The sequence below is a fragment of the Micromys minutus genome (assembly GCF_963924665.1).
Source record: "Micromys minutus genome assembly, chromosome: 30".
NCBI lineage: Eukaryota > Metazoa > Chordata > Mammalia > Rodentia > Muridae > Micromys > Micromys minutus.
In genome coordinates, this window is record NC_137965.1 from 14,283,783 (window position 1) to 14,308,653 (window position 24,871).

Here is a 24,871-nt window from a genome sequence, read left to right on the forward strand (position 1 = left end):
TTAGACATGAAAATGTCCTTTGACAATTTATCATTGGTTCCTTAAGCCAGTGGTTTTCCACTATACAACTCCTGAGCATTCTTAGCCCCCCCATCGGGAAACAGATACACCTAGTCTAAGAATTTTAATATCTGGTGAATTCCCATGTAGCCTAGGAATTCATTGCTTTCTTCACTGGCTAGGTAGTCTACAGCATAATAATATGTACATGTCATCCATTTCATGTGGGAGAGAAGACATACTTCGTTTAATAGTAGCCAGTGCAGGAAAAGAACCAAGAACTACACAGGCTGAGTGAGCAGCGGTGTTGGTGGGTGGGGTCCCATAAATGGAGAAAATAAAAGTCATTTCTCCAAGGAATGGTACTAAATCAAACAAAACAATGTAAAGGTATTATATCAAGTTTCAGACGCAAGTAGGTGAAAGACACTGTTGGCCCAGGACAAATATGTTTGTGACCTCTGTCAAGATTCGAAAACTGGAAAGAGCTCACTTCACCTTGAAGCTCACTCGGAATGTCCTTTTCAAATTCTCTTTTTCCTATGTGTGGCTATGGCAGAGTGTCAACTATTTTGTTATCTGATTTTAGAGTCTCTGACCCTCCTTCTGTTTTTATCATATTCTGCTTTGAAAAAAAAATACTCATAGGTTCAAAATGTGCATTATGTAATATGTGTTAATAATTTATTTGTCTGCATGGTCGCAGGATGTCACAGAAGGAATCTTAAGGAAGAACAAGAATCACGAGTTCTCAGATGCACTCACGTCATCTGAGAATTCATGACCACAGCCATTGAGTTTGATCATGAGATTGTGGTAAATGGAGAACATATTCTATCAGAGAAAAGATGGAAGGTGAGCCTGGAATATGTAGTTGCTACTTATCAACACTGACTTGGAAAGACATGCAATGATGAACAAGAACAGGCTGCTTGTCTTTATAGACACGCAAATGCTCCATTAATTCTCATTGTAAGCCTAACTTAAAGTTAAAAGAGGATATTGCAAATGTATCCTTAACCTTTCTGAGCAGTGTAACTACTCAAACCATCAGTTTGGCATTAGAACATAAACCTTCTAGATTGAAGTCTGTTGGTCCCACTGCACTGTTGCTGCTGCTGATATATAGCTTTTTTTGCTGTTTATGTATCTTTTTAATATATGTCAGATCATTTTTGAAGCGCTACTTTGGATGTGTCAAAACATATTAAATATTTCTAACTTTTCTGAAGAACAGGATGACAATCAATTTTATAGCTCAGAAGTGCTGTAATAAGACTAAATATTACAGCAAATGAATTACTGAATGAATAAAGTAGGTCATAAGATGTTTGTTTAGTACCGGGAGGAGAAGCTTTGAGACCAAATGACCTAAAAGTGGCAGGAATCCTAAGGAAATTTTCTTTTCCTTAGAGTTTGGTGAAAACGATTTAAGTGAGAGGTTGTTGTTAAAATACTTCATGAATTTTATTTTAGGGCTTGGCAGCTGCTTTCTTAGACAGGACAGCAGACAGCAGGCCGTGCTCGCCACAATCTGTGGGTCCTCATCACACAGGGTGAGCAAGAGCATAGGTCAATGGAATGGCCCGTCCCCCACCCTCCCTGCATGTGGTCGGAGTCACCACGTTAAAACGTGCCCTCGATTTGGTATTTGTTTTATTAATAGGACACAGTGGCAAAGGGGTTTCCCACTTTGAAAATGTGAAGAGAGGGAACAGAAGGAAGTGGCTGAGTCCGAACCTATGTGGAGTGAAATTGTATAAAACAGAGAGCGCATATCTAAACAGGGAAACCAAGTTGAGAAGGAGAGCGTGTGGAGGTCCTGGAAGGACTTAGGAGAGAGAGTAGCTGGGAGATATGATCAAAATACATTGTACACATGTAGACAATTCTTAAAGGGTGTTTGTGTGTGTGTGTGTGTGTGTGTGTGTGTGTGTGTGTGAGAGAGAGAGAGAGGGAGAGAGAGAGAGAGATAGAGAGGGAGAGAATGTGTTTGTGTGTGTGAGTAATCACGTGTGTGTGTGAATGTGTGTGAGTGTATGTGTGTGTATGCATGTGTGTGAGTATGTGTGTGTTTGTGTAAAAAAGAGTATGTGTGTGAGTGTGTGTGTGTGTGTGTGTGTGTGTGTGTGTATGTATTTGTATCAAGTGAAGAATGATCACATCATTCTTTCAGGCCCTACTTTTTGACTGCTCTACTAGAATGGTCAGTGGTAACCCATATACCTAGATCTTTTGTCCACGGGAAAGCTAATGCGTCAGAAAGACTCTGTCCAGGCAGGAAGATCATAAATGAAAAGAATACAGCAACCAACCAGGTCTAACAGCTTTCTCTATAGGAAAAAGAAAGAAAGGAAGGAGAGGAGAGGAAAGGAAAGGAAAGGAAAGGAAAGGAAAGGGAAGGGAAGGAAAGAAAGAGAAAGGAAAGGAAAAGAAAAAAAAAGAAAAAAGAATTATCTACCTTTCCCTTGTGGTCAGTAAGGGTAAGTTCCATTAATGAATTTTTTAGAAGGTAGAGAGTTTTTTGTTCGTTTGCTTCTTTTGCAACAGAATCTCACTATGTATCCCAGCAGGGCCTGGGACTCACTATGCAGATCAGGCTGAGCTTGAATTTATGGCAATCTTCCCACCCTTCCTTCACCTTGTTATTTCTGGGATTAGAGAGACATGTGCCACCACGCCTGGCTAACATGGCTAATATTTGGGTCTGACATTTGGAATGGTTCTAAAAGAGGACAGCGGTAAATGATGTATACATTTCATGAGGTATAAATGTATGAACAGCGCACTGCATGAGCGTCAAACCAAAATCAAGGAAAGGAATAATGCAGCCATAAAAATAGTTTAATGATATTGCACACAATGTTGACTTCGAATCTGTGAGTCAGACAGTATTAATACACAATTTCACCTGTAAACTGTCATCAATCATAACCTCTTAGCTCGGTGTGAATTTAACTTAAAAGAGGCACAGAAGAGTGGAAGATGTGTCCTGGGATCAGAGAGCTTTTGGTGATGCAAATGTAAGAAAGATGTTCTTAAAGGAAGAGAGATTAACAGAACGTGGGCGCAGGTCACCTTGATTTGGCTGATCTGCACGTCCGTGGCAGATCCTGATGTTTCCAAGGAACTGAGTTCATTTTCCTTCTCCGTTATCCAGTTGTACAGGGTCTCAAAATTACTGCCAAAATGATCCCACTTGGTTTTCACCATTTCCATGGTTTTAATACTAAAATTAACCAAATTAAGTTAAAATGCAGTATCTTCATAAAGAATAGCAAGACAGTTTTCCCCCTACACATCACCCTGCGAAAGGGTTTGAGGATATTTGATTCCCTCAAAGCACAAACTATTTGAGCAGGAAAGCATATACACTGGAGATGAGGTGTCTATCTGACCCCGGCCTCCTTGTCTCTTCTAGGAATGGGCTTTTCGGGAGGCAGTGCAAGTACTATGCTGTAAGTGGCAGTGTGCACTTTAAATGCAATGATGCTGGCTTCGAAGGGCATGAGCCAGCATGGTCCAGCTCTGCACAGGAGCAACCATCTTTGGATGTTAGAATAGGGAACTCTCCCAGAATAGCTTTTGGTGTTTGATAGTTCGATCTATCATCTCTCCTTTCTAAGAGGGGCACTGCTGGAATTCTTCATACTAAAATTGTTTGGTAAAATACAGATTTGTGAATCAAGGTAGATCCATGGTCTAATCGCAGACCACAGGGTGGCACCTGCCTCATCCACTCTGCAAACCCTTGGTTTATAACCTACAATGTTCTCAGCTATTCACAGATCAACTGATTGCAAAAGACTTTTGTAAACTCTTGTTTGTGAGCTCCCTAGTTTTTTTTTTTTTTTTTTTTTTTTTCAGACAACACTGGATCTCTGTGCAGTAAATCTAACAAACAGCACTTCAGCTCTGGGTACATAACCAGTGAGCATGGCTTTCAGTTTAGAAAGAAACTATAAAAGTAATGCTTTAAGCACTAAACTAACTGATGTCCTTGGATGAAGGGACGGTATACCTGATCATAAAAGGCACTTGATGCCAAGAACCAATAATGACATTAATTGATTGTCAAATTCAATAGTGTCACAGTCTCAAATTTGTACCCTGTGTGAGTCTAATGCACTTAGCAGTGTAAGAAAGGCAAATGCAATCTATCTTATAGTTCAGGTTTTTGTTTTACATAAAATTTAGCTTCAAATGAATGTTCTAATCCATTTAGAAGCATCCTACTTTCAAATATATTCTGAGATTTGCTGTTTAAATAGTTTGGCGGTGGATAGAAAATTGTCAAAGTTTAATGTCTGAATTGGTTGCAAATAAAATATTGATCAAAATGTAAAGTTCAGGCAAATATAAAATGTTCAATGCAAGACCCCAAGAGTACTAAAAACAGTTTTCACATCCTGAAACCCCTCTTGTGAGTATAGTCCTATTTCTTGAGAGTCATAGACTAGTATTCAATGTGTTGATACATACAAATGTTAGTAATAGTATTTTAAAGAGTATTGACTATGATATCAAAAGCTTGTCTTCTTCAAACTCTATAGAAGGATATCATAGGGACCCAAGAGATTATTTCTTCTTTTCAGATAAATTGTACATGTTTAAAAGCCAGGTAGAGTTTTGCAGGTAATTTCTGGAAGGGGAATCTGTGGTAGTTTGGATACAGAGGCACTATGAACATACAAGCTTCGAGTCTGAGACATGTATTGTCCATATTGTATGCTTAGACCTGGAATCTACTCTGTCAGAAAACCTCCACTTCTAACAGGTAACAATATAATGAAATAGTAAAAAAAAAAAAAAAAAGAAAAAAGGAAAGAAAAGAAAAGAAAACATTGTGAGCTAGTTTTTAGATTGCCTCTATATTACATGAAGGCCTCAGAAATGAATAGATATGGCTTAGTGATGAATACATCATTTTAAGATGCAAACACCAAATCCCTCCTGTACTTTTGTTATCATGGATACCAGTTCCTGGGCTGAGGATACTTCTCTTTTGAATTGAGTTGCTTCCTTGAGACAGCTTGAAACATACAGATGAAAACTTGAGATTTTTGAAAGACTGGAATAGAAGACACAGGAGACACTATTGGGATTTTATCCCCGAAGGAAAGTTTAGAAGTTGTGAAGCACATACTCTTCTTCAAGTGTGTCTTCTAGGGTTTTGACCTGCTCCTTGATCGACCTGGCCTGTTGCTGAAGCAGGCGTTTATTCCTGGGCCCCAGGGGCATCTCCGCGGCTTCCTTGACAAGGTTCTCAGCCTGGGTGGCAATACTTTCTGTCCTCTTAGAAAACTCCTAGAGAAAACCAAAACAAAACAAAGATGGTGGAACTGTTAGGTAAGCAACTTAAACTCTTGAATGGTACACCGAAGTCAACAGCATATTCTACAGAGATTGGCCAAGAGACAGCCATATACTGCTCTTACTGCTAAGACAGACTCACATCTTGCAAGCTAACTTAGATGGCCCGATTTCAACATTTCCACTAGTTTTGCAGAACAAGTTTTTCACACTTTCCTCATTTGGGCTTAACATTCTGAGTTTTAAGATTCTAATAGTCACTAATTTGTTCTCAGAATATGATTATTTTCTACCAGCTAGTTCACAAAACAACCAGCAGTTCTTGATCCTTGAAACACAGAAAGAGCAGATCTCTGGACCAACTAATAACTTTGGTTACCTAATACAGAGATAACTTGTCTAATACATCAGGGATTTTCTTATATATCTTTCTCTGTTGGAAGAAGTTATTGGTTCCTTGAGGAGTAATATAGTCTGCCCTTAATGCTGCAGAATCGTATTGAATGTATATACACACACAACATGATAGAATGAAGCTCAGGACTTCTGCTCTGCAATTGAGACAGAAGCTCACGAAAGTCAACCAGGTCACTATCTGAAACTGAACAGATCCTCCTGCCTCTACCTCCTGAGCGCTGAGATTATAGGTATAGTCCTCATGGAGGGCTACAACCCAGGGCTTTCTCTGTACTGGATGGACACCCTTCCAACTGACCCATACCCCTAGTCATAACAAAGCCATTCTTTCCTGGGAACCACTTGTTTGCCTGTTTTTGTGGATGATGTTTTAGCCTCTTACACGTGAGGGTAAAATACATATCATATTTTCCTGGTCGAGCACTCAGCATCCACCAGCAGATTAATTATGAGGTACCTTACACTAACAGTACCATTTATCACTTTTCATATCTTTCATACAGACAAAAACAAAACAAAACAAACAAAACAAAACAAAACCAAAAAAACCACTCTGGTTTATCCCACCTGCTGCTTTTCAGCAACTCTGATCTATTTTCTTTCAAAAGTTTTAATTTGTATGAGGCTCTGCAACATTCTAGACACTACCTGAATTCTGTCAGGTAAATAATGTTGAATATTAAATTAGAGAAGCTAAGCGTTGGTGATAGTCTTGAATGAAGGAAATTAACGTCTTATTTCTTTTCAAGCAAAAAAATCTGACAAGAGCCTTAAGCATCCACCAGCTTCTCCCTTTTAAATAGTCAGCACAGAACCGCTGTGTAAATATTTATAATAGGCAGCTTGCCACTCAAGCATTATTCTGCAGATTATTCTGCAATATCATATAAGACTGTCTTTCCAAGGATCATTTTGAAAGTCACTATAGTAACCATGAAAGATAAAATTTCAACATAGAACAATTATAACCTCCTGTTTGAAAGACTTCGTAGTGTCAAGTGAGCATCACTATTGTGGCAGAGGAACTACGTGTGGCTCAACTAAAACTGGCAGAGCTTCCTTATGAGGCACAGAGCCGTACCGAAACCTAAAGTATGATGCTTGCTGACATCACAGCACTGAATCTCTCTTACGACTACCTGTGAGCTCCCAGGCATTGCAGGTCCATTTTTGAAGACCATGAATTTCAGTGCTATTAGGTCCTCAAATTCCACAAATATAATCAGAAGTATCAATTAGTGTTGCTGTGCCTACACACACACACACACACACAGACACACACACACACACACATACATATACACATACATATACACACACACATACACACACACTCACTCACACACACACACACACACACACACACACACATACACACACACTCACACACACACACACACACACACACACACACACACACACACAGTGTTTTGCCTGAACTATCCACAGGAAATCACAATGCAAGGGGCTCCAAAGAACAGGAGAAGGTTAGTAAAACAAAACTGAATGAAAATCGAATGGTGCTTATCACCAAGTCCAGAGAATAGGATGCATGAATGACCATGGACGCATTAGGAAAGAACTGGTCTTTACCAGGTAGAGCTATAGCTAAAGCCAGGCTCTTCACTTCCTTAGCCAAGCGACCTTTGTCCTCCATGAACATTCACGTCCCTGCCAGGCCATGTTTGTTGTGAAATCTAACTTAACCTTCCATGTGAACATATCCCACCCATACCAGCACTCAGGAGAAGCCAACGTCCTTTAGCACAAACACCCAAGGGCTGTTGTGTAGAATAAGGAACCAAGAACCAAGCAGAGTGATCAAGGCGGTCAAAGGAGGTCAGGAGTGCAAATTGCACATGCTTGTGTCTGTTAGCACATAGCAAGGCACAGAAAGCACCTTCTAACTGTCCTTTCTATCTGCTTTCTATGTCTGCTCAGACATTCACTGTCCCGAGGCACAGATCTGTCTGTGTGGCATTCTTAAGAACTCTCTGATGTCCCAACTTCATGTTGCAGGGGTGTAACATGTGAGGTTTCATCATTGGCACCACTGGCCAGCTTTCCAAGTCTGTGTCCCTTGACCTCACACTACAGCACTGAAGCATCATGTCTAGCTCTTTCATGTCTGACGGTGTTCCTCCTTCCCAGACCATCTGTCTGCCCTCTACCTCTACCCTGCTTTTCTCAGTCTTATTTGACTGAGCCCTGAATATCAGTACCTCCGGAGATCCAACAGTTTATACACACCCCTGTTGGGAAATCTTAGTTCTTAAGGTGTAAATCCTTCTTACACCCTTCGTCCGCAGTGTGCCGAAAAGAGCAGGTCATCAGTAAGTAGGAAGAACTGATTAAATGTGTGGTGATAAAAATTGGTTACATACCTTTGTCTGTTCCAACTCCGATGACAGGCTTTCCAAGCTACTAAAGCTCAGAAAGCGTTCATGGCTGGAACCTGTCTGGAAAAGGTATCTGACCACTGTCTCCTTGTTTGTCTCAAACCGCTCCCATTTCCTCAAGCTGACCTAAATTAAAAATAAGTAAATGACACATCATGATACATTAAAAATGACTAGATGGAATCCCACAACACTGTGCCTTCTCTTTCCTTCGCTCCCTAAGTTGGAAAGTGTAGCATGTGTGACATCTTACAACAACACAGACTAAAGATGATTCTGGTGTCTTTGATAGCACTTCCTTCCCACATCTAGGTCTTCAGATGACTCCCGAGTTCTCCAGCAGATGGAAAGTTGTGTGCTCCTTCAGATGCAGTGATAATATGTAGCTAAGTGACCAGGGGGAAGTAGCTTGTCAATCATTGGCAAGGGAGAGTGGGGTAGCAAGAGTGAAGAATCGGGATGAGCAATAAGTAGCAAAAACCCAAAATTTTTAGAACAGCGTGTCAACAATACCCCAGAGAACAGGGTGGCTTAGATGTGGCTGCTGGAGTTCCTGGCCATGAGAAGCAATATGAGCAAGTTTATGGATTCAGACAAATGTTCATTGCATCCTGGTTCCATCACTGTGACATGGGGACAAGTCCCTAATCTCTCTTAAGCGTTGTTGTGATTTGAAGGTGAAAATGTTTCCCATTGGCTCGTATGTTTAACCCTTGGTCCACGGCTGATGGGACAGACTAGAAAGAAACTTTATGGGGTGGAGCCCTGCTGGAGGAAGTGAGACGCTAGCAGGAGGCGGGCCTTGAGGTTTGGTAGCCAGTCTCACTTCCTGTTCACTGTTTCCTGACTATAGATTCAGTGTGACTGTGCCTTTCTCACCATGATGGAATGGATCCATCCCCTTGAGCAGAAGAAGCCCTTCTGCCCTTAAACTGCTTCTTTTTGGGTATTTGGGTACAGCACTGAGAAAAGCAACCGAGATGCGTGTCCACATGTGCAAAATACGCTGTTTACAAGCACCACCTCCAGAAGCTTCTGCTGTGACTAAAAATAATCCAGGTAAAGCATTAATAGCAGTAGCAGCAGCAGAGGTGAACGCTGGGCTTTTGCTGCAAACAGAAAGTCATCAGCCTTAGCACTACTGAGCCAGCTCCCACCAGCCCCACCCTACCTGGATGCGACGTTCCTGCCTCTCCCTGCTCTGCTCCAGGCCTGTAAGGGTACTCTCCAGCTTCCGCAGCTCCTCTTGCCCCGGGCCTGTCTGCCCACCCTGCTGCGCCTGCTCCATCTGCTGCTGGAGGTCTCTCTTCCTCGCTGAGATCATCTTTGTCTTTTGCTGGAAGCAGTTGTTCAATAGATGAATATCACACTTGTTTGTTTTTGTTTTTTCTGTGTGGCCCTGGCTGTCCCGGGGACTCTCTGAGAACCAGGTTGGCCTCTGCCTTCTGAGTACTGGGATTGAAGGTACCGGTAGCACCAGGTTTATAAATGTTACTCTCTTTGAAGTTATGCAGGGCTATAAGCATGCTCTTATCAGAGGTGTAGAAGGCAAAGCCTTATAAGGTATAGGCTTGGATGGTTTAAAAATTAATATCAGGAACTGAGAATTAATCAAAGATGGGGGTTACTTAAACATATCTTATGTTCTGAATAATCAAGGTGTAAATGATTTGGCTTTAGTATTTTAATTGTGTGTGGAATGGGAGAACATTGAACATATTCAACATTTCAAACATATTTTGGTAAAACAATTAATTTGGATGGTCCTAAAATAATTGTTTTCTATTTTTAAAGAGTCCTACTCCAAGCAAGGGAAGGGGGGATGAGAGAGGGGGGAAGGGGGTAACGTTTGAAATGTAAATACAGAGAATATCCAATGAAAATGATAAAAAAAAAACACTGCTTCATTTTATCATCTGTGATGTACAAATGCAAATATTAAGAATTTTTCTTCCTGGGTATATCCTAATATATATGTGTGTGTATGTGTGTGTGTATGTATGTGTTTGTGTGTGTGTATGTTTGTGTGTGTATGTATGTGTGTGTATGTGTGTGCGAGTGTGTGTGTATGTATGTATAAATTTGTATATATATGCAAATTTATATACTTATGTATACTTAAATGTCAGTATAGCATATATTAGTATACCTACATATAATTAATATATTCTATCTGCACATATATTTTAGTATCTACCACCAGACTGTTGAAAAGCAACTAAATTAAAATAGTTTACTCTAGGGGGTCTAGGATTGTAGTTCACTGGAGGGTTGGAGATTAATGTTAAGGTCCTGTTTTTAATCTATCACCCAGTATCTAGCATCAATGTGAGAAGAGGCTTTAGTTCCAGAGAGGGCACATTTTCCCAGTGTAAGGGAATGACAAGGCAATGGGGTAGAGAGGGGGATCAGAAGGGAGTGCACCTTTGTGAAGGCAACTGGAGGGGGAGGGGGTGGGAGCAGGGTGGGGTAAAGGGATAACATCTCAAATGTAAATACAGAGTATCTAATAAAAAAAGAGAAAAAAAATTTATCACCCAAAAAGGCTGATTATAAATATGCACATATACACATACAAACAAAATGTACACACACACATATACATGCATACATATATCCACATATACATTCATACACTATACATACATATATTCATATATACATACATTCATAATACATATATGCATGCATGCATCTATAGATACACACACATGCATAACACATACATGCATGCATCTATACATTTATATCTACACATGCAGATATACATGCATATATACATATGTACATATAACTCCTTTGTTTTTAGTTGTAACCTTTTGCAAGAGCAAACTTTCCTGAAACATCTGGCATTTCAAGTTATAGCTTTTCAAACTAAAAAACATCTAGGAATTTTTCCTCCAGGGTCCTCAGAAACATTTAATGTTCATCAGAGAGAACAGAGCACAGAATTGCCAAGTACTTTGAGCCACGAGACCACTTCCTTCTCCTTTCTCCTTTCCTGCATTCCTCAGCATCAGAACCTGTGCTTTATCTCTCGTCCACAGTGTGCGTGTGGCGAACACAGAGCTCTACCTGGTGATGCAGAAGTAGCTGCTGAGCCTCAAACAGACTCTCCGTGTCCAGGATTGTCTCGGCTTCATCCTTGCTCTCTTGGGGGCCCGACATCAACCCCTCGAGGGAACTTGTCACAATTTCTTTATACTGAACGCATTCTCCGAAGTTGCTTAGCATCTTTTCGACCTAAATTGTTGTAGAAGAAAAGAAGTAGATCATAGGCTACTTAGCAAAGTTTGTGGAATATTTTTAAATGGAGATGAGATAGACAAGTTAACCTTGCACACAGCTAAGCTACTCAATACACATTATGAAATGTCTTAGAGTTTTAATATATTCATTTTTATTTTATGTGAATAAGCGTTTTTGCTTGAATTTATTTCCACATTAGATGCATGCTTCATGCCAACTGAGGCAAGAAGAGAGCATTAGATTCTCTGGAGCTGGAGTTACAGCTGGTTTGTGCTGCCACGTAGGTGCTCAGAACCTAGCTCAGCCCTCTACGAGAGCAGCCAGTCCACTTAACTGCTGCATCAGGCTCTAGATCTCAGAGATGACCTCTCTAATCAACTTAGTTAGTCCTTCGGTTATTTCACACATGCAAATTTTGTGTTCGTGAGACACTCAGTCTTAGTTTCACATACATGAAATAGCTGTTTATCACCACACATTACATCTCAAGAATTCATAGCTTCACAGTTTATGCCTTCAGTGAAATCAATTCACTCCAGGTAATGAGATATTTCATATTTTAAATGCATACATGAACTATGTCTCAAGAGCTAAAACCAGATTCATATATATATATGAATTCATATATTATTCATATAATTCATATAATATTCATATATTTCTATGATTTTGCATAGTTTTGAATTGTATGTAATTGTTGCTTGGAGGGACAGAAAAATTCATTTCATTGGACAGTATTCTGCATCCTATTAAGAACCTATTCTAAAATTAAAAACAGAAAAATGTGCAGGACTTGATAGCAAAGGTAGGATAATAAAGTTGTATCTATTTTATACTTATGTCTTGGGGTCCTTTGATTATATTCTCATAAACACTGTCTGGCTGTGATTATGCCTTATACACAATGTCAAGCCCATACTATTTAAAAAACAATAGGAGAGAAAAATCACAAAGAAGGTGACAGAACATTTGTTGAAAATGTCCTTCCCAAACTACTTTATCGTTCTATACCATCTTCCCTCTCACGAGCCCTGGGCCTTTAGATTTGCTCCATCTTGCCTTCTTGGGCTTCCTACCTGCACATCGAGTGAGTGGAAACAGCTCTGACAGACATAAAAATGAAATACTTTATCCTATAATGGAATACGGCTCATTCCATTTGAATGCATATTAAATTTAGAACGAGTTATTATTACTGAATAGCAGCTAATGAAGACTTATCTGTCTCAATACACTTCCAAGTTCTTTACCTAATGTACTGAATTTAGTCTTTGTTCCTCTCTTATTGGAGTATTAAAATTTAAGATCCTATGGAGACTATATATAAAGTTTAAGCTCTATTGCTGAGTTTCTCTGACTTCTAAGCATATCTTTCTTTTTTTACTTTCTTTTTCTTCCTCTCTCTCTCTCTCTCTCTCTCTCTCTCTCTCTCTCTCTCTTTCTCTCTCTCTATCTTTCTCTCTCTCCAAATAAAATCTTACTATGACTCTGAGGCTAGTCTTAAACTTGATATGTTCAGTGTCCAGGTTATCCTTGAACTTCCTATCCTCCTGCCTCAGCATAGGCATACATCGTTAAACCAGGCTTATCCAACCCTTTCCCCTAAATTTTCAGATATGTCCTTACGTGATCATGAAATAATGGTGCTTTCGGTAAGATCAAAAATCCATTTGGCTGACCACCTCTGGACTTTAGACATAGGTTTGTTAACTTAAACTACCCAGCGGATAGCATCTTCCTTAACTCAGGCATCCTGTCCATCTTTCCTAACCATTTTCATATAAACACCTACAGTTTCCTTATAAAACTCTTTGCTAAGCTACAACCCAAGCAAAGATGGTCCTTTCAGCCTTCTCCCCCAGAACGCTGTTTAGCACTCTAAGTGACACACACTGTTTAGCACTGTGACACACCTCTGACAGCAAAGACACGAGAGCCTTGAAAGAGCTCGATAAATCTGCCAGCTCGTCTCCTCGCCTTTGGGCTTCATTCTCTGAAGAAACGTCAATCAAATGTTTAAGCCTGGCTTTCAGCCAGCTGAGATTCTCTCCTCTCTTGGGGATATCATTTCTGATCTCCTGGAATGAAAGGGCGCCTTTTAATAACAAAGCATTATCACAAATCATGACTTCCTAGCAAGGAAGAACCCAACCCAAGAAGGTTTGTAAAGTGACTGGGATAGTGTAAGCAAGCCCTTCTCTTCCAACAGACTCAAGAAAACAAGAGAGCTCATGGTGCTCTTCCTACTCATGGTGAGAAAGTACCAAAAGGAAAGACTTCCCAATGCTTGTACCTAATGTGCAAAGTCAACACCCTACGTACTTTTAAAAATCACCTTCAGAGTTAGATTAAATGATTAGAAATATTTCTTTTGTACATAGAAAACTTGAGTTAAGTTAATATAAAACTAGCCATCAAAGATGCACAAGGTGGACCAAGCTCTAGTTAGCAAGGATGGCTCTCTACCCATGATGGTGCTGGGAAGATTCCAAAGTCTTAAGTCTCCAGAACAAATGGTAGAGTGAGCAGTGCCTGGGTCAGCCACCTATACCAGCTATGGTTAGCCTAGGGTAGGGGAAAATACATACCAGACAGGAATCAACTGGCTTCAAAATTGATTTGTGCATACTGAGAGAAGACTAAAAAAATATTATATTCAGTGTTATTATTGAGTTTTCTATTAGTACCTTGGGCAACTATATGATTTAATCAGAGATAAAAAGGAAGCCAGAGGGCAGGGACAGAAAGACGAAGATCTTTTATAGTAGCCATGTGACTTTCAAAGATCAGAAATACTGAAGGGGATTTGCACTTGGTCAATGTATACTAGGTGAAGGCTAAGAGAGAGGGCTGCTGTGTGTTAGTCGAGGAATAAACACAATATGCAGATCTGGAGATATGTTCCCTTGGCTGGGTTTGTGGCCTCTAAAGCAACCAGACTGAGCCTGCCCTGTCTGATGGCAGCAGACTCCTCGGGTGATCCCCTTTGCCCTCTGTGTCCTCAAGTTGTCTAGATAAAACTGTATTGTGTAGAAACACACGGCATTCTTCTTTGCTGTGGGATTCTTAAATCTATGCTATATTATACAATCGTGCTTGCTGGTTCCTTCTCTACAATTCCCCATGAGGTAAACCCACATTAGAGGAATCACTAAGACTGTTCACATCACAAAGCTACCAACAGCTCCAGAGATGGGGGAAAACCTGCCGTTCACCACATTACTATGAAGAGATGTTGTCTTTAAAGAAATATAAAAACCTATTTTTTTTTAACGGAATGGGTATATGTGTGCACATACAACCAACTAACTAACCAACCAATTATAGTATGAATATTTACTTATTGGAATTTTCCCTCTAGTAAGGACCAGCTCAGAACTTACATCGACCACATGCTTAACCTCATCATGGTTGCTAGTGTCAATGGGCTCATCCTTGACTTTCTTCAACCATGCCTCCTTTGCAGACACCCAAGAGAAGAACTCAGAAAACCTGAAACCACACGAACAAATTGTTACAAAAGGGCCAAAGCCTAGGGACAATGAAATGCATTTTCTGTTTTGACTCTATGGGCGTAGGACAAATGACAACCTGGGAACTTTAACATGAAACCCAAGGCAAGAGTGTTAATATCTAAAGTCAGTAACTTAAAGGGAGTTTAGCTGAGAACAAGGATGTGTCTCATGGCCCAAGAGGGAAGAAATCACTTGAGGTCTAGCTTCAGATATCGCACTAGAGTGCTATTAACCAACAGAGGCCAACACCTTCCTGTGAAGAAAAAATATGAGAATACCAAGAAAAATAGGATTATTTGACCTCCAGAACTGATGGGTTTTATATATATGAAATACACACCCTGCTTTTGATGGGAACTCATTTAAAAAAAAACTTAGATAGGTAAGTAGGTAAGTAGATAGATAGATAGATAGATAGATAGATAGATAGATAGATTGGTTGATTTTGGAAATGAAGTACATTTATAGAAAAGCATGGACAAGATTAAAGCAATCTGATTTTTTTTTTTTTACTTGCCTGAAACAAAATGTACACCATTCCCTATTTTATCATAATCTCTGATGGAAACAATTAAGAAAGGTTAGAGCCTTCTCTGGAGATGCCCCGGTACCTGCTAGTATAGTCCTTCCACTTGTCTGGGTCATCCATGAGCATCATGTAGGTGTTATCAATGGAAGCTTTGAGCTCCTTGAGAGCTGTGTGACAGGCTCCAGACGTGTCCCTTACTGGGTCCCGGACTGGGAGTTTCACACACAGTTCCTCTATGAACTGTAACCTCTTCTCACAGAGATGGTGAGGACCCTTGTCACTGAAAAACACCTAAGACATGATAAACAGTTTCAGTATCTTGGTAAGAAGCCTTGAACCATGTCTAATATCATCGCAGAAAAACCAAAGGCAGGTTCACAGAGAGAACCAGTATACTGCAACCGTTTTCCTCGGACCGTCGTATCTTTAAATATCTTTATGTGGCTATGCGCTTTATATAGTGTGGCATATAAACACATACCCTGTGTTCTTTGATGATTTTCTCGCTGCCTTCTCGGGGGGCCAGCTTGGTCTCTCGCTCGAGCTCAGCTCTGCACTCTTCCACAGCAGCCGAAAATCTGCCCTTCTCCACGGCGACTTTTAGATGAAGCAAGTGATAAGACGCTTCTCCCTGAACATCCTGTACCCACAGAAAGATCCAGAAAAACGACAGTGGGTCTTCTGACTAGGCATGTGCCCCGTTGAGATACCAGAGCGTCCTAAACCAGTCCTCTCTTACTTCCGACTCTCTGAACTACAGAGCAGATTCTGGGACACGGATCCCTCGTGTTCCTTTAATTTCACACCCACCTTCCACTGTTTGTGCAGCTTCCGAACAGCCTCCTGCAGGCCTTGCTGTTCCTGCTCCGGGAGGATGTCAGTTAGCTCATCGCAGGCCTTTAGGAAAGCATTGAGGACCCTCTGGTCCAGCTGGCTGAAGAATTCCTAGACAGGGAGAGGAAGCCCAGTTAAGATGCTGCGCCGAGTAACGGCATCAGAAGAGACCTTGGTGAGCCTAAAGCCTAGCAGCTGCTTTGCGGAACAAACTAGACCCATTCATGGTTATGAGTTAGAAGCCATCTCGTCTGTCTGACAGTTCACTGTTACTTTCTACATTTGAAGAAAAAAGAAAAATACCTTCTTCGCAGTTCCTCAATTAATCTGAAAAGCCACCTTGATTCCGCGATGATAATGATATGGGCCCTCTTTGGTAAATTAAAACTTGAGGTACAGGATCTCCGTAACTCCCTTGCTTACCCGTAACACGTGCCAAGTCATGAAGATCCTTATTCGTCATCCCACACTACCCAGGTGTGTATTCTAACCCAAACCGTGCCTCCATGGACCTAAATGTCACAGCCATACACCTAAGGGTGGTTGGATTTGGAGTCAGGACCTCAGGGGTTGTCAGTTTTAGCTGAAGTCACGAAGGTGGAACCTTCATAAAATTACAGGCAAAGTCTCCTCCTGACCTATGGCAACATGGAAGTGTTCCTCTGTAAGCCAGAAGGGTTCCTCATTGGAAGCCTTTCATCAGGGCAAGCGGGGCTCAGACTACAGTCTTCCAGAACTGCAAGGAAAAGGCCTCTGCCTTCAAGGCCCACTCGCTGCTATTTTCTTGTAATAGCACAAGAATCAGAAGCAACACATGTATACACAGACATAGTCTCAAACAGTCTTAACAGCACATACACAACCATACATGTGCAGACATTTTGAAACCAGAGTGATTCAGAGCAGAGGGCTGAAACATTCACAATTATAACGTGAGTTGGACAGATGCTCCATCGCCACAGACTATGGTGGGTCTAAAAAATCAGTGTCCCTACTGCATGCACTACCCCTTGAGAATATGGGTTCCATTTAAATACCTCTGGAATCTCAGGAACTATAATGAAAGTACATATTCCTAGATCACTGTCCATCACCGTACACCATTCATCCACCATCTAAACAAGCAGGAGAAACATGATGTTTCTCTTGGAAATATTCTGTTGCTGTCTCTGGGGTCTGATGCCCGTGAAGTCCATGCCTTCCTGGGTACCCCAACTCTCGTACTTTAGGTCAGGATAGTCTGTGCTTTCCTGAGATAGGCTGTCCACGCACTACACTGAGCAGACTCACCGTGTGTCTCCGAAGGAGTTCCTCAGGGTCCCCCTTCTCCTCGAGGCCCTCCTGAGCGACCCTGAGCACCTTCTCCAACTCGGCCCGAGACTCCTCAAATTTTTTCATCAGACGGCTGTTGGCTTCCACGTGTTTCTTCCAGTCTCCAGTTTTCTTGATCATATTCTTCATGCAAAAAATAGAATCACTTCCTGTTACCCTGGCATTCATGCCAGGAGCTCACAGCACGAAGCTCAGAGTCTCATTCATAAAATGATGTACAGGTTACATGCAACCCAGGCCCTTCTGCACACCCTAAAACTAAATCGTCTCTGGATGACTTTTAATAATACATCAGAAATATTATGTAAATACTTGCATTATTTAGAATATATTATATTAACATATAATATATGTTATATATAATTATATATTTTATATATCACACATGTCATTTTATATTATTACATATACAAAATTATATAATTATAACTATAATATGTAATATATTGTTATGTGTAATTATACTTTATATATGTATTATGTAAATATATAATATTTATATATTTAAAATATATATTATACATAAAATATATAATATAACACTATTTAATTTAAATAATAAATATAAATATATAATTATTACATGAATATATATAACAATATATAATTATTATATGTTCCATATAATAATTATGTAATTACATAATACAGCATATATTACATATAATAATTATATATAACTATAAATTTATGATATATTTGTATATTAATATTATAATTGTATATATGTATAAAAATAATAGGAAGCTGCTTTCTCAGTATTGTAGCTTTGTATGGTCAGGTGGTATTATGACATCACTACTAATTATTAATATTATTATTATTTGTTTAGAAAGGAGTTGGAGGGAAGATATCTCATAGGGATCATTAACTGTTTTGAATATCAAGGATAGTAAGTAATGAAAATGATTAATGTTCGAGTATCTGAGAGGGAGGTGTTTGAGCCACAAGTGTTTTGTGGGCCTCATTCTCCGTTTTCCAGACATGAATTCCTAAAGCCGAGAGAAGAGCTTACCTGGAATGCATGGTGGACGTCTGCTATCTGCTTCTGGAGCTTCGTGTGATCCCAGTGCTTTAACGCCTGGCTCGAGGTCATGAGCTTCTGAACACTTTGGCTGCCCTTCTCGATGAGCGTCAAAGATTTCTTACAGCTCTCCTGACAAGCTAACAGCTCCTACGAGGGGGAGAGGTATTAGTTCCATTCCAGAATGAAAGAGGAAGGAGAGGAGATGGAAGGAAGAGGGGAGGAGGGAGGGAGGGAGAGGGAGAGAGGGAGGGAGGGAGAGGAGGGAGGGAAGGAGAAGGAAGAGGGAGAGAGGCAGGGAGGGAGAGGAGGGAGGGAAGGAGAGGGAAGAGGGAGGGAGAGAGGGAGGGAGAGGGAAGAGGAGGGAGGGAGGGAGGGAGAGGGAAGAAGGAGAGAGGGAGGGAGGGAGGGAGGGAGGGAGGGAGGGAGGACAGAGAAGCACTGTTAGAAGCACCAGAATTTCCATTTCCTAGGCTTTGGATGGACCAGTAGAATCAAAAGCGCAGAGAAACAGTTCTCAAAGGAACTTGATTTAAGCAATCACTGAAGTCAATGCTTTTTTATTCGAGGTATTTAAATGTCATGGTGAGGTTTTAGACGTTATGTTTCATGCACATCTTATTAACATTAAGGAAATGGCAGAGCATAAAAAGTGTCTAGCTGCTGTGCTGCGTTCCTCCAGCTGCCTGACAGGCCTCTCACAGGAACAGTTGAAGCTCGTGTGGTTATTAATTACATTAAGTAAATTTAACGCAGGGCACACCTCCTTTAGTGAGTCCAGTGCCACAGATTTTTCTACCACTTATATGTGCCAGATTTGAATGAATACATTTCCCAGGCTATCCAAGAGCCTGGAGAGCTGTCTGCTCTTGCACACCCTTCTAAATTGGATGTATGATGAACAGGATCCTTTCTCCTGCCTCTCCACCTTGCATCCTACCAACCATGGCCTAGTCCACTTGGAGATAGAAGATCATTTCTGTCTCGAATGCATACCACCTGCATTTCTGCATTCTCTAGTGTTTTGAAAAGAATATTCAAACTGTTCATTTGTATACTGTTTTGGTCACTTAGATGCAAATATTTAACACAGGACTTTTGTTTTGACAAAGCAGAATTAGGGCATGCCTTTTCCCTTTGAACATCTAGAACTTCAAAATGTAGAGGTTGGAATTATTTTATAAACTATTTCTTGTTAATATGTCTTTAATGATAAAAAAATATTTAACCATGTTTCATCGTAATTTAGGAACACAGGATATGTTGCCATTCCTCAAACTTAATGAATTTCCATCCAATGTCATGATGTCATTAGATAGTTTTCTAATAATGGTTGTGGGCATGTTATCCATAGTAATAATGATTTTTATGAATATTGAATATTAATTATTAGGTGTGATCACTGTTGGTTTAACATGATGTAAGTAAAGTTAATAAACATTTTGCTATTTGCTACATCAGACCTAAACTGTCTTTCCTGTAGCTCCTTTCAGACACTCTGCTCATTCTCCTAGCCGAGGCTCTCCCTTCCATGAATGTATCCCCTTATTGTAGTGCAGTTCAGTGCAGTGTAGTGTAGTGCAGTGCAGTGTAGTGTAGTGTAGTGTAGTGTATGGTAGTGCAGTACAGTGTAGTGTAGTATATAGTGCAGTGTAGTGTGTAGTACAGTGCAGTGTAGTGTAGTGCAGTGTGTAATGCAGTGCAGTGTAGTGTAGTGTATAGTGCAGTGCAGTGTGGTGTAGTGTAGTATATAGTGCAGTGTAGTGTAGTGCAGTGTGTAATGCAGTGCAGTGTAGTGTATAGTGCAGTGCAGTGTGGTGTAGTGTAGTAGGTTTAAGTCACTATTCCTTCCACTAAGCGCAGAGCAGGATGTCTTCTCTGGAAAAGGCATACACTTTGGTTTGAGTTACTAGTATCCTACTATACTGGGAAAATACCTTATATACTAACTGAACTTTACTTCAGGAAAACTTCCCCCAACCTTATTGAATACATTTTAAAACGAGGACATCTCTAAGAGGGATTTTTCTTACCTGGTGCTTTTGTTTAAAAAGAGTGCTGGATTGTGCTTCGTGCTCAAGAACTGATAGGATCTCGTTGATTTTTCCTAGTGAGTCATAGAAGGATGTGATTTGCACCTCCAGCTCTTCCAAAGGAACAGACAGTTGCTGGGCCTCTCGCAACAGTGGGGAGCAACATTCTTTGACCTTTGAAAGTGCAAAGAATAGGACAAGTCCCATGAGAGGCCATTAAGTCTTCAAAGCACCAGCGCTTTACTTAGTTCTAAAGAACTTGCTTCTAGAGAGACAGTCACTTGGTACTGAGACATCTCAGCAGACGGCTCTCTCTTATTGTGCATTATGTGATTAAGCTTTGCTGTTAAAAAAATAAAATGCAAAACAAATATACTATAGCACTGAGAGAAATGAAGGGCTGTGGAATTTTCCCACGAATATCCATCTAAGTTGTCCATCTGGATGGTACATTCCCCCATGGACATTATTCAGACAGAGAGGCAGATGGCATACGATCACTCTTTAGACACCACGCTATTCTCATTTTCATTTTGGCGAAATCTGAGACGGTCGCGAGTTATTACCACATTGTCTGGAGGGCATGAGGCTTCCAGTTGATGCTCGTGAGCCTAGTTAAACCTGGTAGCCACTTCTTCTGAGATGCCCAATTTTCTTACTCTCACCAGCTCTAGGCTTTGCCTTCTCTGTTTGGCAATATTTTTCTTATCTCAAAAACATGCTATACACCATTTATTCGTGAAGGTTTTCACATCAGAGGATTTGACCTGGTCTAAACTGCCCAGTCCTTATCTGTCTTTGATTTTAATATCCTTACATCTACATTATCTTTGGTAAGGTCCTATGTTCTTGGTACCCCAGAGCTCTATAAGATCTCTGCCTGCCTGCCCTTGTGTTGAGCCCTAGGACCTTATCGTTGTCAAGGAAATCTTCTCCCTCCTTGTAATCTTAAGGCTTCATCCAATACTTTCAGAAAAGCAAGAATGTTAACAATGAAATCAGCGATGGACTAACTACATCAGCAATAGTCCACAAACAATAATGGAAGCAAATGATGCTTTTTGTTGCACAGTGGCAGAGGTGCATACTGAAAAATACCTTCATGTTCTAGAATATACCATTGAGAGATAAGCACACCAACTGAAAGCTACCGTCTCTCTACTACAATGAAAAATTTCATTCTCTTGCAGAAGCTCAAGAGAACCCACTGATAAGTTGAACTCCCGTTTTATTGCTCTTTCCTGAATTGGAGAGAAAGGCTGTCAGAATGCTGCATCCCAGGAAGCAGGAAGACAGCATGGCTTAAGCCAGACTGGGTAGACAATCCTACAATTCTAACACCCAGGAAACAGAGGCAGGAGGATGAACAGAAGTGTGAGTTTAGCTTCACCCTAATGAACTCCAGCCCAGCCCAGCCAGGAACACAGGGATGTTGTGTCTCCAAAAATAGTAATAGCACCAACAACAGTGAGGGGGGGAGGAAGGGAGAGGGGGGAGGGAGGGAGGGAGAGGGAGAGGGAGAGGGAGAGGGAGAGGGAGAGGGAGAGGGAGAGGGAGAGGGAGAGGGAGAGGGAGAGGGAGAGGGAGAGAGGGAGAGGGAGAGGGAGAGGGAGAGGGATAGACAGAGATCAAGCTTAGATGAGCACAAGAAATCAACTTTCTAAAGTGTGGTCTCAAAGTACTGCACCTGAACCAGCTTGAGAGGTGCAAACCAGGAAACTACAGCCCTTCAGCACAGCATGTTGTTGGAAGGTTTCGAACAGTGGCTTCTTTTATTGTGCCTTTGTTTTAGCAAGGTTTGCTGGTGTACAAGAGTAAAATTGTTCAGTACCATTAAGTTAAACCTACTTCCAACTAGAATGTCAGAATAAATGTAATTGAAATATTTGCAACGAATGCCGGGTTGACATGTTTGCCTTTTAAGCGTATTAATCATCTCTTTTATTCTTCTTTCACTTGTTCAGCCCTTTCCACTAATCCTTCAGTGCTGCCTTTGCTTTGTATGCTAGCTCCACTCTGTCTTCAAAGGCACTTCAGCCTCCATTTATCCTCTGACTCCTCTCATACAACACCACTGTTCGGTTCCTGGGATAATTCCTCATTCCTCTCATTTGCTAGAAGGTAATTACTCGCACTTAGTGCAGATTTTTTTAAAGCAATGAAATCTTCTTAAAACTCACATTTAGATGAAAGTTCCTAATGAAACACTCAAAGCTCTTAATTAAAAAGTCTCTCAACAAGAGGGGGCCATGTTAGTAGAAGTAAATATGAGTAAATAGATTGTAGTTATATTAAGTAAATCTTAACAAAAATCTCAGTGTAATATATAGTCTCTTCTTCTTCTTCTTCTTCTTCTTCTTCTTCTTCTTCTTCTTCTTCTTCTTCTTCTTCTTCTTCTTCTTCTTCTTCTTCTTCCTCTTCCTCTTCCTCTCCTCCTCCTCCTCCTCCTCCTCCTTCTCCTCCTCCTCCTCCTTCTTTTTCCTTCTCCTCTGCTTTGCCCTACATCTGTCTCCATCTCTCCTCTGCACCCTCTGTTTTATAACATTTAACAGCTCTCTCCTGAAAAACCCAGATTTTTCTACTGAAGCAAAGCTCAGGCAGCCCTAAATTAGGAGAGGTATCAAAGGTATCAGTGTCCCATTTTGTTTTTTCAAATACACATCAAAGTTTCTATATCAAGGACCTCAGAGTAACTCAAAGATGGACCAGTCAAGGATATACCCATGGGTAAGCATGGTGATAGAAACCAGTTAAAGGCAGTGTGGTTGCCCCACAGCATGTTGTAGCATGAAGCATTTTCCCACCTTGGATAGCTGTTCTTTGAGCCTGGACATGGTTGTGAGCATTTCATTAGCTTCTTCTTGGGGACTTTCTTTGGCAATGAGATGTGCTTTCTTGGCAATCATCTTGTACTGAGCATCCATCACTGGCACCCTCTTCTCAGTATCCTGTGTGAGTCATTGAAGCAGCCCAATTAGTGCATAACACATCTCCTCTCTATTGCAGAATACCGCAGAAGGCGGGACAGAAATCAGGATGTACTGTGTGAAGTTCTCTCCTCACTACCAACTCCTTTAGGAAAGTCGTTGCCTCTGTTCTTAACCGACATACAGGCAACAATATACTATATGCATACAATAAAATTGCTTTCTAAAGTGATCAAATATTCTTGTCAATGCCAAGGTTATTCTATGCAATCCTTATGCTTTCTAAAAAATGTTAATGTGATATTAAAATACTCATACATGTAATGCATGTAGGTGCATGTAAATAACACAGGGGGGAAATTCTGACTTGGCAGCACACATACTAAAATTGGAATGATACAGGGAAGATTAGCATGGTCCATGTACAAGAGTGGCAAGCACATTCATAAAGAGTTCCATATTTTTTATTTTTATGAAAGAATGGGGGGGGAGGATTGAGGATCCCAAAAGAGAAAATAACTCCATAGGAGGACCAACAGAGTCAACTAACCTGGACCCTTCAGGCTCTCAGAGACCCAACCACCAGCCAAAGAGCATACATGGACTGGACCTAGAACTCCCCGCCCCACACATATGTAGCAGATTCTGTGGAATTTTCTCTTCTAGCTGGGCTGCCCTGGCTGGCTTCAGTGGGAGAGGATGCACCTAGCCCTACAGAGACTTGATGTACTTGGTAGGGGGGTATCGAGGGGGGGTCCACCCTCTCAGAGGAGAAGGGGGTGGGGGAGAGGGGAACAGCGATCAGAATATTAGTTGATTAAATAAAAATGAAAGAAAAAGAGAATCAAACTGACATATACTTTATAACACACACACACACACACACACACACACAGCTCCTGGAGAAAACTTAGAAATTTAGCATGGTGGAAATTTTAATTTCTTATCATCTCATATGGAGGCAGCAAAAGTCAATAACTCACCGTGGCTGCTACTCTTTTCTTTTTCCTCGTGTATTACTTAAGTTTTTAAACTTTTTTATAAGAATTAAATAGACAACAATCTGTTTTTTTGTTTTTTCATTCAAGAAATTGTTCAAGCTTCTCCTGTCAGTAAATTGCCCCATTATTTCCCTTTTGCAACTTACAGGCTCTGAAAAATGCCAATGGCAAATTCACGCAGCAAACCCTTTATTGTTTTGGGCCTTTATTTGGAAGTCGTGTCTAGAGGGTTTTTGTTTGTTTGTTTATTTGTCTGTTTCTGTTTTGCTAACGTTTTATAATTTTCATGTAGGAAAAG

At 40.6% G+C, this 24,871-nt stretch overlaps 1 protein-coding gene across 7 annotated transcripts in view; it reads right to left on the reverse strand.

Annotated features, from left to right (window-relative positions):
• SYNE1 (spectrin repeat containing nuclear envelope protein 1) overlaps positions 1–24,871 on the reverse strand; it is a gene marked incomplete at its 5' end in the record, with an annotated part of 433,140 nt that overhangs the window by 277,700 nt on the left and 130,569 nt on the right. For all 7 annotated transcript variants that reach the window (XM_080941779.1, XM_080941780.1, XM_080941776.1 and 4 more), the window contains 14 exons: positions 3,079–3,229; positions 5,147–5,307; positions 8,115–8,255; positions 9,301–9,465; positions 11,205–11,372; positions 13,292–13,456; positions 14,762–14,870; positions 15,505–15,713; positions 15,904–16,062; positions 16,233–16,367; positions 17,547–17,711; positions 18,604–18,762; positions 20,646–20,819; positions 23,450–23,593. In XM_080941779.1, coding sequence (XP_080797905.1) covers positions 3,079–3,229; positions 5,147–5,307; positions 8,115–8,255; positions 9,301–9,465; positions 11,205–11,372; positions 13,292–13,456; positions 14,762–14,870; positions 15,505–15,713; positions 15,904–16,062; positions 16,233–16,367; positions 17,547–17,711; positions 18,604–18,762; positions 20,646–20,819; positions 23,450–23,593 — 2,205 coding nt within the window. The remainder of the gene's footprint in view (positions 1–3,078; positions 3,230–5,146; positions 5,308–8,114; positions 8,256–9,300; positions 9,466–11,204; positions 11,373–13,291; positions 13,457–14,761; positions 14,871–15,504; positions 15,714–15,903; positions 16,063–16,232; positions 16,368–17,546; positions 17,712–18,603; positions 18,763–20,645; positions 20,820–23,449; positions 23,594–24,871) is intronic.